This window comes from Balaenoptera acutorostrata, chromosome 3, assembly GCF_949987535.1.
Source record: "Balaenoptera acutorostrata chromosome 3, mBalAcu1.1, whole genome shotgun sequence".
NCBI lineage: Eukaryota > Metazoa > Chordata > Mammalia > Artiodactyla > Balaenopteridae > Balaenoptera > Balaenoptera acutorostrata.
Window position 1 is genome coordinate 131,272,476 of NC_080066.1, and position 15,771 is coordinate 131,288,246.

General features: G+C 36.1%; 1 protein-coding gene across 15 annotated transcripts in view; it reads right to left on the bottom strand.

Annotated features, from left to right (window-relative positions):
• NIN (ninein) overlaps positions 1–15,771 on the bottom strand; it is a 114,186-nt gene that overhangs the window by 12,643 nt on the left and 85,772 nt on the right. For 8 of the 15 annotated variants that reach the window (XR_009007425.1, XM_057542433.1, XM_057542436.1 and 5 more), the window contains 8 exons: positions 13,536–13,649; positions 10,489–10,611; positions 7,983–8,096; positions 7,042–7,188; positions 5,599–5,778; positions 4,085–4,234; positions 3,091–3,138; positions 1,496–1,597 (listed from right to left, as the gene is read on the bottom strand). Coding sequence is in view for 14 of the 15 variants with exons in the window: in XM_057542433.1 (XP_057398416.1) it covers positions 1,496–1,597; positions 3,091–3,138; positions 4,085–4,234; positions 5,599–5,778; positions 7,042–7,188; positions 7,983–8,096; positions 10,489–10,611; positions 13,536–13,649 (978 nt within the window). In the remaining variant the exon portion in view is untranslated. The remainder of the gene's footprint in view (positions 1–1,495; positions 1,598–3,090; positions 3,139–4,084; positions 4,235–5,598; positions 5,779–7,041; positions 7,189–7,982; positions 8,097–10,488; positions 10,612–13,535; positions 13,650–15,771) is intronic. The other 7 variants (XM_057542430.1, XM_057542431.1, XM_057542424.1 and 4 more) reach the window with 2 other exon arrangements.

Here is a 15,771-nt window from a genome sequence, read left to right on the forward strand (position 1 = left end):
TATTTCTAATGAAACTTTAATTAGAATAGTGTATGAGATGTTCTTTTCAGTGTTCCAATTAAAAATTCATGCGTTTTCTTTTTCCAGCTCCAGTGCCAAGAACACTCAATTTCCCTCATCCATTAGCAAATATTTACTAATAGATCAGGGAGAAAAGTAATGAGGGGAAATTGCTTATGATGATTAATCATGTAAAGTAGGATTGGGAGAGAAGGGGGCTTCTGAGGCCAGAGAGAACGGTGGGAGAAGAACTGGCCTGTTGGCAGAGAATTTGGAGAGAATCTGACAGTGATTAAGTATACCCTGTTACTTTTCAATCAGGTACCAGACATGTCACGCTTAGCTTCAGATATCTAATTCATTAGAGTATATAATTATTTCATCAGAAAAGCATATCTACATCTAAACACAGCCCGCAGCCCAAGGTTTTAAACATGTTTATTATACGCTGTCAGAGAAATAAAAAATGGTTTGGATTTCACTCTTTATAGTTTCACTAATCTCCCTATTAGTGGATAAATCAGAGAACATAAAATTGACAGAAACCTTAGCGGTCATTTAAATGTCAATGTGCTATGTTTGCCCATATTTCATATCTAAAAACCGAGCATCTATTGAAACTTACCTTTGCATGTATCCCAGCTTCATGAAAGAAAATATTTACATATCTCTCTTCCTTCCTATAATTCTGGCTTAAAAATATTTGTATACATAGTACTTTTTAAGAGCACAAAAAGACATTTTCTACCCATGCCTCTATACCTTATATAAATTTTACAGGTCATTAAATGTTGGATTAATTTTTTCATTACCCAAAGCAAAGTATCTCAATGAAGTTTTTACTTATTAAGGAGGATTTTACATAAGTTGTTTTACATCCTATAATTGTACTTGGTATTCAGAAAGCAATCTACTAGACTGGAAACTCAATGTCCAAGCTGACAGGTTTTACAAATCCACTTTTATATTTATCAGATGTACCTCTCCCAAGGCAGTGCTGAGTTACAAATATAGTAATGAACAACAGCAACACTTGAAAATTAAACCTCTAAATGTTAATGCTCTTAAATTCCCTGCATGCATTTCCCAACTGAACAGGTTGTTACAGAGCAATCACATCTATAAAACACTACACTGTGGGAGGTATCAGGAAACTGTTAAAACCACAGCAATGGCGAGAGAGCTCTGAGCCTCTTGGTCAGTACTGAACAGAGTCCCTGCCACTTGAATTTCTTGAGGTACAGGTCCTTGCATTTTAGGATAGTCAACATTATTCCTTCCTCTGTGAAGCAGTATATATTCCTATGGCTGTGTAATTAGCAAAAATATCTATCAAACTTGGTAAGACAGACCAAAGAATCCAGCTTGGCAATGTACTTAGATTTTCACTGTTTTCATAATAGGAATTTAATGCTATGCTAGTCTCTCTCAACAAATGGCTCTTTCATGGATTAAAATATTCTTCATAGCTAAGGCCATTTGCTTAAAAACTTACCTCCATTAGCTGCTCATCCAGTTTTACTTGTTTCTTTTTCAGGCCTTCATTTTCCAAATGAATTGTTTCTAATTCTCGTTCAAGGGAATTCATCTGACTAACCTGTTAAAAAACAAAAAACTCCCTTAAAAACAAAAACAAAAACAAAACAGTTGAGTTACTCTACTTTATTTTGACGAATTTATGCTAGTCACAAATCTCAACTCTTGGAAGAAAACTGAGTTCATTCATCAAGGGAAAACAACAAACAATATAATTCAGTGCACTGATTATATTTAGGTAGTCTAGTTTTAATCACCACTCCTCACATAGAACAGATTCCTAAGGCAGGTAACTTTCAAACTTCAATGCCACTCACTGTAAGAAGCACATTTTCTCTTGCAACCCAGTACAAACACCCACACCCACATGTGTGTGTGTGTGTGTATAAATATAAATATATATATGCGTAATCAGTTATAAGTATATATCACTAAGAGAAAACTTTCATGAAATTATCTTTACCATGAGCCATGCACTCTGATATTTTCTAGTATAGTTTAATAATTTAAAATGCTGGTATTTAACTAGATTGATTTTATGATCCTCTACTATGGATCTGCAGTAGGGAAAAACATGTCTTAAGGCAAAGTTTAAAGGTTTAAAACAGAATACATAAACCTGATTTAACTCCTTTCTCAATTTTAAAGAAGAAATTTGAAGATTTTATGAGTATCCTTTTTTGGAATTCTCTTTATTACAGAATCTTATGAGAATCTAATGAGCTAGAGGACACTGGGATTCAGAATACTGCTAAGTAGAAAACATATGACACTATTCTAGAGTGCTGATTTTTGTTTCTATCAAAAAGAACTGAGAAGGGTAGCAAGAATTGTTAAATGGAATTAAGTGTAATCTTTCCAAGTACATTTAAATTCACTGTTATTTTAAAATCTATCATTAGACTTTTCCTTTGGTGAGCAGCTAGATGAAACCCAATGTCTTTCTGAAAAGTTTACTTGAATGTACCTAAACTTAAATGACATTTCAGCTTTAGAGCACAACCAGTCTCTTTACTGCCAATGGTCATAACGTTCACAAACTTAAAAAATTTTTTTTGAAATATTTATAACAAAAGGAAATGACTGTTCATCATTCTTTCCAGATTTTTAAACAAACCATAATTTTCAGAAGAGGAAGGTAATACAGGCATACCTTGTTTTATTGCACTTCGCTTTTACTGCGCTTCTCAGATACGGAGTTTTTTACAAACTGAAGCTCTGTGGTAACCCTGTGTCGAGCAAGTCTATTGGTGCCATTTTTCCAATAGCATTTGCTCACTTTGTGTCTCTGTGTCACATTTTCATAATTCTCACAATATTTCAAACTTTTTTATTATTACATTTGTTATGGTGATCTGTGATTAGTGATCTTCAATGCTACTACTACTATTTGCTGAAGATGATGGTTATTAGCATTTTTTAGCAATAAATATTTTTAAATTAAAATATGTACATTGTTTTTTTAGACATAATGCTATTGCACACTTAATAGACTACAGTATAGTGGAAACAATTGTATAGGCACTGGGAAACCAAAAAATTCGTGTGACTCACTTTATTGTGGTGGTCTGGAACTGAACCCAGAATATCTCCAAGGTGTGCCTGTAGTGAAAACTCTGAGTTTAGTTTAGAAAAAGGAAGGAAAACAAGTAACAACAAGAACTCCCACAGTAACACTGGCCTAGAACTCTAACTTCATGGAACCAAGAATCGAAAACAAACTGAGTCATGCTACAGAGGTTTAACCACGTAGTAGCCAGCCTCCAAGAGGGTCCCCAGTGATCCCTATCTTCTGGTATTCAAACCCTTGCCTTGTCCCCTCCCCACTATACCAGGATTAGTCTGGGTGACCAATAGAATAGAGCAGAAATGATGCTTCCGGGATTAGCAAATAAAACATACTACAGCTTCCATCGTGGTCTTTTGGGACCTGTCTCTCTCGTATCACTCATTGCCACATCCTGAGAAAAGGCCCAGGTGGTGAGGAGCTGAGCCTCTGGCAATCAGCCAGCAAAGAACAGAAGCCTCCTCCTAACAGTTGTATGAATAAATCTGGAACGGATTCTCTAGTACCAGTGAAGCCTTCAGATAAATGCAGCCTCAGCTGATATCTGGACTGCAGTCTCAGGAAAGACCCTAAGCCAAAACCACTCAGTTAAGTTGCTTCCAAGTCCCTGACCCACAGAAACTAAGACAATAAATGTTTGTTGTTTTAATTTATTACACAGCAATAGTTAACTAATACAGACCATATTAAGATGTTCCTAATATTCAGGCCATATATGTTTTACTAACTTATAGAAGCTTACGATACTAATGAAGATAATTAACCATCTTTATAAAAACTTAAATTGCTCCTTTTTAGCGATCACTCAATCAAAAAGAACTATGATACTGTTTTGACAAGATTACAAAAGCATAGATATAAGGAAGAACCAAAATATGCCATTGTAATCATTTCCTGGAAGCATGCAGGGGAAGAAACATACACTTAGGGATACATCATAGTCAGAACATAGCCACTTGGTATTAACTCTCAAAAACTCACCTTCCTATTAGTAGGAGATCGTTCCTTTTGAAACTGTTCACACTCTCTCTTTAAGCTCAACTTTTCCTGCTCTGTGGGCTTCACAGTACCTGATGAGTTTAGATGTTTTTGGAGCTTAGGAGGAAGAAGGTTGGATTCCAGTTGACGGACCTAACAAGCACCAGTATAAGAGGAAGAAATGCTAATATAACCACCCAGCCAGGAAAAACAAAAAGCGAACATAAGGAAAGTTTGTATTCAGTTCTTGGGTTTTGTTGTATTAAGAAAACTTTTTCCAGTCAAGTCTGCCAATTCTTGAAGCTTACTTTTTTGGATTTCAAAAGATCCTTTCTAGGTAAATCTATTTTTAGTCTGATGCAACACTGAGGATCAGAGAAGGACGAAGGGACTTCTGGCTCAGCCAAACAACTGGGAGTCAAGAGTGCGATGTGGCTGCCAAAAAAACACAGTCTGGGGCTTCCCTGGTGGCGCAGTGGTTGAGAGTCTGCCTGCCAATGCAGGGGACACGGGTTCGAGCCCTGGTCCGGGAGGATCCCACATGCCGCGGAGCAGCTGGGCCCGTGAGCCACAACTACTGAGCCTGCACATCTGGAGCCTGTGCTCCGCAACAGGAGAGGCCGCGATAGTGAGAGGCCCGTGCACCGCGATGAAGAGTGGCCCCCACTTGCCGCAACTAGAGAAAGCCCTCGCACAGAAACGAAAGACCCAACACAGCTAAAAATAAATAAATAAATTAATTAATTAAAAAAAAAAAGTGTTTCCTTGATTAAAAAAAAAAAACAAAACACAGTCTGTAGGCACCTTACGCTCTGACACGAGCGTAACTTGTAGGAGTGAGGGGGGTGACAGTCCCACTGACTTTGTATGGGACTGTTCACACCTGAAACAATGCATTTACATCAGCTGAGTTCCACGAGGACAGCGACCATGTTTAGTCTGTTCAACACTGCAACTTCCCGTGATAGCAGAGTTTCTGGCACGGGGTAGGTGTTCTAAATGAATATCTGTGACTCCTAAGAGAGTTCCTCCTCAAAAGAGGTATTTAAGCATAGGTTAAACATAGTTGGTCAACTACTTAGCAGCGGTAAAGAATTTAAACATCAGCTTAGTGATGAAAAAGATGATCTTTAAAGACCATTCTAGCCTTGAAATGCTGAGTCTTTAGAAAGTGGCACCTTTTCTCTTACAAGAAGTTAGACCAACAAGAATTGAGTTTAGTTTTGCCATTTTTGTACTACCAGTCTTGGTGGCTAGCCTATTTGAATGAGGAATATATGGTTAACATAATTTCCATTCATAAAATCACAGCTTTTAATATAGAACTGCTTATACAAAAAGAAAAATATTATACAAACATAGCATGATAAAATTATATTGCAAGTAAATGATAAATTATACATTCTTAAAATAAGTCTGCCACACCAGAATACTCAAATCCATACCCTAGAATCACTGCAGTCGTATCAAACATTCATTTACAAACATATGCCACCATGTACAACTTTTCAAGTTACCTTCTCCCGGGAGTGTATGAGTTCCGCTTTGGTGTTCTGTACCACGGTTTGGAGTCTCTCATTCTCTTGCCAAAGCAGCTGTTGTTCCTCATTCATCAGGTGATCCAATTTGTCCCAGGACAGCCTTTGCTGTTGGTTATGGAATCCTGATGGATGGGTGCCTATTTCTGGGGCCCAGTTCTTAAGAGAGAATTGTAGAGTTAAGCCTTAAAAACAAGCTGATTTCTTTTTTGAGCATCTTCTAATGAGAGTGAGCACATGTATACCTAGATATAAGTAAAACAATATTCCTGAGTTTTGATTTAAAAAAAAAAGGTTTGGAAACTCTCTGTTTAAAATGGCCTTTGGCAAAATAGTCCCGTCAAATCTAATAGCAAAGATGATTGTAGGGCAAGTCCCAGTTCCATATAGGACCCAAGCGCATAGAGATTGGGGACCTTAAAAATTACCTCATTCTTATGAAGTTATGCTTTGAACCCAAATAACTATTCTTTTGGTTAACAGAGAACACAGAGAACTCTGAAATGCACTGCTAACTTGAAAGATTTCACATGCTAAACTCTACTTTCATTTTCACATATGCATCATATCCTTTTTTAGAATCCAAAGCACATATCATCCATATAATTGAGGCTTGAACTCAGGAATATGCTTTAAGCTACCACGGTGATTTTTTTGGATCCTGAAAAATGCTTTAAAAAAATTTTTTTTAAAGGTTAAAAAAAGGGTTAGGGTTAGGGTTTTTTCTTTTTCATGTTTTGCCTTTTAAGCCAAAACATGAAAAGGAAAAAAAAAAAAGGTACAATCTCATTTTGAAAAAATTTTCAGCCCAGAAGTAATTTTTTAAAAATGGAAGCAACTATTATGTTTTTAAAAAAAAAACACAGTTTAAAAAAAAGTATCACCAAGAGATAAAGTAGCTGAATTTAGTGCCTACTTTTATGGTAGGACAAAGTCTTAACATCTACCCAAGACTGACATACATACATTGTTCTTAATTTATTTGCACACAGATGAAACAGCATTGTGATATATTAAAATGAGACTTACTTTCTACAACATCAAAATGTTTTTGTTTTAATACTACAAAACAACTCAGCCATGGTCTTCTGACTTGCACAATTACCTTGTCACTATGGTTCCATTTACGTGAGGTTCAGAAACAAGCATCCCTAACCTATGGTGGCAGAAGGTAGAGAAGTGGTTCCCTTGGGGTTATCAACTGAAAGGGACACAAGAGAGCCTCCTGGGTGCTGGAAATGTTATTTATTTTGAGCTAGTTGGTGGTTACACAAAGACAAACATACATATACATTTTACCTATAACTGTGTATATTTACATATACATACATATATGTGTGTAAAAACAATCAAGTTATAGACTTAAAATTTATGCACTTTACTGTATAAAGTTATATCTCAATAAAGAAGAAAAGAAATTACCTTGTCACCAGCATTCTGAAGTTGCTTGTGTAGAGACATCACTTCTTGTTTTAAAGCCTCCTTTTCCTGCTGAGTCACTTGTAGATCAGATTTAATTCGGGACATTTGCAGGTTTACATTCTGCAGGGTGTCTTCTAAATTCTGAACCTGCATCACGAGAACAGTCATACACTGTGACAAATCCTCATGGTCTCACCTATAGCATGTCCATGTATGAATGAGCTAAGACAAGAGAACTCCAAGGTCCCTTCTGCTTCTACTTACTATATCCAGGTCTTTTCAGTTGTTCAGTGCAAATCTAGGATATTATGTATCTTTACAGGGTGTTAAGTTATATTTAGGACAATAATGAACTATGCCTAGAGCAAGGTATTGCTGGTATAGTCATCTGGTATATTACCAAGTGATATCTTACAGAACCAAGGAATACCAACTGGCATCACGACAGATGATTTTACTGAACTTTGTAGAAATTATGTTTTAGACTGTGATGTTGGTTTGTAAAGGACCTCTTAGATGAAAATAAAAACATATCTTTGTAGAACGCTACTCCATGCTAACAGCTCATATATATTTCAATTTTAAAAAATTTAAATTGGTAAACAGAATGTTAATAGAGAGCTTTAACTATAATAGGGCATGAACTTGCCTTAGAAATCCTAATTCTAAATTAGAAATAAGCAGTCATTTTTACACACTATTCTCAAGCTTTCATAAATAAGTAATCTCATAATGATGAGATAATCTTATGATTATTTCATAATAATGAACTTTGGGAGAAACATTGTTCAAATTATTTTACTACACTGTAACGTGTTAAATTGAATCATTCTGAGCCCTCTTAGACCACATCCACCTGGAACATTCTTTCCACTTGGAGTTCTGCTGGGAGATACAGGAAAATATTAACTGTGCAGATGAAATAAGAATTGTCCACATACCTTTTCCTGTGAAGCCACTAGCTGTGATTTTAAGCTTTCGCTCTGGTGTTCCCAAGACTTCTGTTCTTGCTTCATAGTAGCAATTCTGTGCTCTAAAAGACTTGATTTTGCCAACTGATTCAGGAAAAGAAAAGAGGTAACAGCATTTCTACAAACATGTCTAGCCTCATTTCACATGCCTTCACTTGTACTGAAAAGATCAAGTACCATCTCTCTACATAGGGGATCAAGACAAGGTAAAAGAGAGACATTTCCTTGACTCCCTTTGTACCTTTAATTTTGAGGAGTCTCTTCTCTTTGGGGATTTCAATTTTTCCTTCTCATTGCCTCATGTTTTTGGGTGAGACATGGTGGGCTGGAAGGCAATTAGAAATCCCAAGAATGTGCCATAATAGGAAAATATGGAATGCCTATTAAGGCAGGTGGCACAAAGGCAGGGTTTTTGGATTTGCTAGGGAAAATACAGTAGAAAAAAAAAGTGTCTACGTAATGGATTTCAGATTATTAAATACATAATATTTATATTATTTATCTTATATATAAGTAGAATAGTGATATATTTAAATAATATATATTAAGTAGCATAGTTACTTATTAAGATAAGACAAACTTTATATTACCATACTTAATAATATATTTATTAAACAACTAATCTAGACTCCTGTTAAAATCATGGCTTCAGCAATCTACAGATTTAATGTGATCCCTATCAAATGACATTTTTCACAGAACTGGAACAAATAATCCTAAAATTTATATAGAACCAGAAAAGACCCCAAATTGCCAAAGCAACCTTGAGAAAAATGAACAAAGCTAGAGACATAACCCTTCCAGACTTCAGACAATACTACAAAGCTATAGTAATGAAAACAGTATTGTAATGGCACAAAAACAGACATACGGATCAATGGAACAGAATAGAGTCCAGAAAGAAACCCACACACCTACAGTCATTTAATCTTGGACAAAGGAGGCAAGAATATATAATGGAGAAAAGAGAGTCTCTTTCAATAAGCAGCATTGGGAAAGCTGGACAGCTACATGTAAAACAATGAAGTTAGAATACTCCCTCACACCATACACAAAAATAAACTCAAAATGGCTTAAAGACGTATATATAAGACATGACACCATAAAACTCCTAGAAGAGAACATAGGCAAAACATTCTCTGACATAAATTGCAGCAATATTTTCTTAGGTCAGTCTCCCAAGGCAAAAGAAATAAAAGCAAAAATAAACAAATGGGACCTAATTAAACTTAAAAGCTTTTGCACAGCAAGGGAAACCATCAACAAAACAAAAGGACAACTTGAAGACTGGGAGAAAACATGCAGAAACGATGTGACCAACAAGGGATTAATTTTCAAAATATATAAACAACTCATACAACTAAATATCAAAACAGAACAAAAAAACAAAAACACCAAACAACCAAATCAAAAAATGGGCAGAAAACCTAAACAGACATTTCTTCAAAGAAGACATACAGATGGCCAACAGGCACATGAAAAGATGCTCAATATTGTTAATAATTAGAGAAATGCAAGTCAAAACTACAGTGAGGTATCACCTCATACCAGTCAGAATGGCCATCATCAAAAAGTCTACAAATAATAAATGCTGGAGAGGGGGTGGAGAAAAGGGAACCCTCCTTCATTGTGGTGAGAATGTAAATTGGTGCAGACACTATGGAGAACAGTATGGAGGTTCCTTAAAAAACTAAAAATAGAGTTACCATATGATCCTGCAATCCCACTTCTGGGCATATATCCAGAAAAGACAAAAACTCTAATTAAAAAAGATATATGCACCCCAATGTTAATAGCGGCACTATTTACAACCGCCAAGATATGGAAGGAACCTAAGTGTTCACTGACAGATGAATGGATAAAGAAGATACATACACACAGTGGAATATTACTCAGCCATAAAAAAGAATGAAATAATATGGACCTAGAGATTATCATACTAAGTGAAGTCAGTTAGAGAAAGACAAATATTACATGATATCCCTTATATCTGGAATCTAACAAATGGTACAACTGAACTATTCACAAAACAGAAACAGACTCACAGACATAGAAAACACACTTATGGTTACCAAAAGAGGAGGAGGAGGGAGGGATAAATTAGGAGTATGGGATTAACAGATATACACTACCATATCTAAAATAAACAAGGATTTACTGTATAGCACAGGGAATTATATTCCATATCTTGTAATAATCTATAATAGAAAAGAATGGAAAAAAAGAAGTACACACACACACACACACGTATAACTGAATCACTCTGCTATGCACCTGAAACTAACACAATATTGTAAATCAACTATACTTCAATAAAAGAAAAAAAATCATGGCTTCAGGAGCTCTAAGGTCACAAAATACTGTTCTAGGAGACTTTTAGGCTAACATGTAGCCCCCCACGTGCCACTGGCATTAGAGAAATGCTCATTATGGTACACAATGTCCAATGATGGTAAAAAAGTCTTATTTTTACTACCTTATCAACACAGCTATTTAATTCTTCACTTAGAGCTTCCTTTTCTTTCAGCAGTTTTTCATTGTGGCTTAGAATACTAGAAATTTTTTGCTGGAAGTCAGAGAGATTGGGACATCTGTGCAGCTGTAAGAGATAAACAAGCCCACCCATCACATCTCATGGTTGTATTTAAAAAGATGTATTTATAAACAGGACATTTTCATGGCTGCTGCTGTTTCCCTATCTGTAGATATTTCCGAGGACATATAAACTCTAGGGGACTATAATTAACTTTAACAAAACGTTCCCTGCTGGCTTCTCTCTATTCTCCAACTGACTGCCGAAATGTCTGCTTAGACAAAATCAACCAGACATTAAGTAATGGTCCTAGCTTTCTGTTTTACCTTCAGGATAAAATAAATAACATACTGCCATTCTGTCATCAATTTAACTTGTGTACATATAGCACAAAACATTTTCCCCATGCCTTTTTAACTAGAAAAAAAATCTTTTTCAATCAAGACTATGGAATTGGCATCAACCAAGTACAATGTATCAACCAACAAAAGGGGAAGTTTTTTGTTTTTTTTTTTTAAAAATATTTATTTATTTATTTGGCTGTGCTGAGTCTTAGCTGCGGCATGTAGGATCTAGTTCCCTGACCAGGGATCGAACCCGGGCCCCCTGCATTGGGAGCACGAAGTCTTTCACCGCTGGACCACCAGGGAAGTCCCAAGGGCAAGTTTAAAGATAAATCAAGCAGTGTTTTTCAGCTCGTTCTGCATACCCTTCCCTTTGGAAGATGCCTAAATTGACTTGCTAAGAAAAAGGTTGCTGGTGTGGACACACTGGCTTCTTCCTCTGCACTTTATGGCATCAAGGCAAACCGAAAACTCTTTGTTCCTTTTCATCATCAACCTTAGCACTACTGACATTTGGGGGCAGGTAGTTCCTTGCTGTGGGAGACTGGCCTATGCGCTGTAAGATGGTTAGCAGCATCTCTGGTGTTACCTGTTAGATTCCAGTAGCACAGCCTGCCTCCCCATACACTGCGTGTGAAAACCCAAAATGTCCCCAGACATTGCTAAATGTCTTGGGGTGGGGGAGCAATTTCCACCTCCCCACAACCACTGCTTTAAGGAGACTGATTGTTTCTTACACTTCTTAACCCTTCCCATAGTTCATATGTTTTCAATTTCCCTCTACTTCACTTGGCTTTCAATTTTCAATTATTTATTGTCATTATGATTTTATGGCCATCTTTCAACTTTTTACCTGAAGTTCTATTACATTTAGCTTTAGGAATAGTATGACAAAATAGACTTTAAGGATTGAATCTTGTCTTCAACTGGCAACAAATCCAGCATAATTTACAAGTCTAAACAAGCCAGAAGGATGAAGGAAAGTGTAAAGAACCTGGGCATTGGTTAACAAAGGCCTTTTTTCCTTTGCTCACTACCCCATCCCCAGACCCTCACAAAGCCTGGTATCATTTTGGGTGTCTACAGACTGGTATGTGACTACTGCTGATGCTATTCATGTTTCTTTTCAGTGCAACAGATAATACAAATAAAAATGTTTTGTGAACAAGAAATTATTATGTCATACAGAGCAGCACAGGCTTTCCAGGTCCAAGCTGTATGGAAGCAACAATGGGCTGACACCATCTTAACTCTTGTGATCCAAGAGTCCAGGTGCCTTGAACAACTGCCCACCAAAATCAAAAGGGCTCACTGTTTTTCCATCTCACTATTTATATCAATGCTTCAAAAAAAAAAAGCAATAAAAATGTGCCAAATGATGTCCTTATCATATTATTTTACTCCCAACTCGGCTCCTTTTCTTCCGATCCCTAGCTTGGCAAAATCACAAAGCATACATTTCCCATGCTATGGATTTGGAATCCACCATTATCATCTGAAAGGTTGAACAACAGACAGAAAATGATAAAGGAGAAAAGTATGCCCAAGTTAATTAGGATGAATTTAGTAATAACAGCTCTGGAATACTTATATACCACAGAAGAGCCTTTTAACTTCTGGAATGTTTATATGGACAGACAGCTTCTGCTATGGCAGAACAGATAAACTTTGCATAGCAGCATCTGACTTGAAAAGGTTCTTATAAATCACCTATCAGGTACCAGTACTGTATTAGGCAGTGTAAGAGATACAAATTCCCTGAGAGTCTTATAATCCTATTAGGAAATCAAGACTTACAGGTGTCAATTAGGAATCAACATGAACATAACACACTCAGTGGTACAGACTCAGCATTCAGAGGACACCTTCATGCTCATAGGCTGAATAGGTGTTAAGAGAATTTTATAATCTAAGGATATCATAATATTAAAGTAATCCTTTGGTGAAGCAAATAAATAAAATGGAAAAACTAAATTCTCCTAGTATAAATCAGAATTGCTCAAACTGAGGGATTCATGTGCTCAATGAAAAATTCAGAATAAAGAATAAAATTGGACAACGTTCAGAATATATTAAGGTGAACCCTCTTTTATACTTAAAATTAGGTCTTTGTTTGAAACTTTGAAATGTGCTTCTTAAAGCCAAATTCATAGGTGAGACTGAATCCCTGATAATGTTCTAGAATCTACTCTTCTGCCCAAGATAGATGCCTCAAACTCACTATGAGAAAAAGCGATGATGAGGGACCAGCTTCACCTGTGTCTCACAAATCTGGGTGAATAGATATTAAAGTTATGACTAAGAAAGTCACCATCTTTTTAGACAAATTTATATTATTTGACACCTGGCCGGGAGAAGGTAGAGCAACAAATTTCTTAAACTGAAGTGGTTATGGTTCATTTATAGTGACAGAATGTCAGGCTACAACATGTAAGTTACATAACTAGAACATTTAGAGAATTAGCAATAGGAGCCCTTATAAATAGACTTGTACTGCAAGCCCTCAACTTTACTAAGTAATAAGCTAGTTAACAGGACTCAGTAGAAAGGACATTTGGTGGCTAGAAAAGTGAGACCATCAGGTGCATATTATTCTATGAGCCCCCCCATACCCCCTGTCCCCACCTAAGCAACACATGATCTTACTTGTTTCATTTTCTCCAGTTCATCTTTGAGAAGGAGGTTTTCCTGTTCCACAATATGAATTTGTAGTTTAACTTCAGAAAGTTCTGCCTCCAGAGAAGACACTAAAGTGGAAGACTAAGAAAAAATTTAAAAAGTCATATAATACACATATTCATTTAGCCTGGGGAAACTTAGTAAGTTCACAAAAGGCAGCATTAAGGAAACACTAGTACAAATTCAATGACACACTGTTTAATATCATTTATCCTTATACTCAATGGAACGAACCAAAACTATCTTTTAATAGACTTTCCGCTAAAATGGCATGAACATGATTTCTAAGTTCGTTTTTGAAGATTTCTTCACTGTAAAGTTACTATCTTTCTCTGGGGGGAGATGCTTTGAGACCATGCAAATAGTGTTTTTCCTTAAGCTTTTGCTTATTGATTTTAGTGTCTATCAGTGGATTTTATCTACAACAATTACTACTCTGGTGTTTGCCTAATGAAGACTTTCTATTTCCTTCTTTCTTCCTACATGTATTAATTGGAATTCTCTTGTAAGGAAGAGCTGTTATTTCTCCCCCCGTTATTTATGTATTCAATTTTTTTATAACAGTATGGACCTATAGATATTTATTTTATTTTACATTTTATAATTATACTTATTTTATGCTATGCTTTATTTTGTTGATCAAATTATTCCAGCTTTGGCCATTAGGAGCTTCTTCAGGTTGTGCCCTGTCCTTTTGACATGCCCCATCTTTTGGGGGGCACCTTTTTCTTTCTGACACCATGAGATGTTCCAGGCTCATCTTGAATTGACCCTGCCCCAGCCTTGGGAGCAATCATTTTTCCAAGTAGCCTGGGCTCCTCTTATACGAGAATAGCGTTTAGAAACCAAGATCTGGGTACTCGATCCATATACGCACATCTACATCTCTGTATCAATCTATCTGTCTATATATTAAGAAATACGAGTTTATACTAATACCTCAAATTCCAATCCAATATCAGAGGGTTCATTTTAGCCTTCTCAGTTTCCTCACTTGCAACTTCCTTTTCCAAAAATGAGAAACGCAGTTCTTATTATCTACAATACGTTTACTTATTTGTTCAATTCTAGTATATAGAGTAGTTCCAGAATTACTAACATACACCCCAATGAGAAACACATTTACTGACTAGATTATTATTGCCTTTATGTACACTTCTTTTTGTCTTAACCCTACCGTATACAATCAAGATACTAATTTCTAAATTATTTATTTTCTTCCACATTGTAGCTATGTTATCCATTTACAATACAGTTAGGTTCATTTGTTAGTGTTTGTGTTCCATTTTAGTACCCCCCCATCTTTGTTTTTTGGTTTGGTTTTAATTGTGTGTTTATTTGAGGGGGTATGCGAAGAGTATGTAAAACATTACTATGGTTCTAAGCATCAGAGCTATGCGAAAATGTTCTCGGAAGTGTCACTCCCTTCCTCATTCCTTCTATCACATTCCCATTCCTCTCTTCCATCCCTTTCCCACTCACCCTCTATAGGTAACCATCTCTTTAGTTATCTGGTTTATCATTCCCATATTTCTTTTACATAAATTTCTGTATTTCTTTTACACAAATACATGTGTATTGTCTAATATCCCCTTCTTTCTTACATGGACGGAGACATACTATCTTAGATACTCTTTTGAGCTCTTCTTTTTTCACCTAACAGTATGTCCTGGAAATCATTTCACACCAAGAGATCTTTCTCATTTGTCCATTCTTTCTTTTTCTTTTTTTATAGCTGTATAATACTACTCCATGTGTGGCTATACCCATCACATTTATCCAACAACTCTCCGATGTATGGGCATATAGGTTGTTTCCAATATTTTGCAGTTACAAACAATGCTGCAATGAATAACCAATGCTTTGCGGTGAATTTTCACATTTTTAGAGGAATATCTTTAGGGTAAATTCCTAGAAGTCAGATTGCTAGGACAAAAGGTAAGTACATATGTAATTTTGTTAGGTTTGCCAAATTTCCTTCCAGAAATACAATATCAGTTTATATTCCACCAGCAATGTATGAAAGTGCCTGTTTTCCCAAACCCTTGCCAACAGAATATGTTGTTATATTTTAAAATTGTTGCCAATCTCATAGGTGAGAAATGAGATATCAGTGTTATTTGCATTTCTCTAATTCTGAGTAATTTTGAACATTTTTTCAGGGTTTGAGGGCCATTTTTATCTCTTTTTTGTGTGTGTGAAT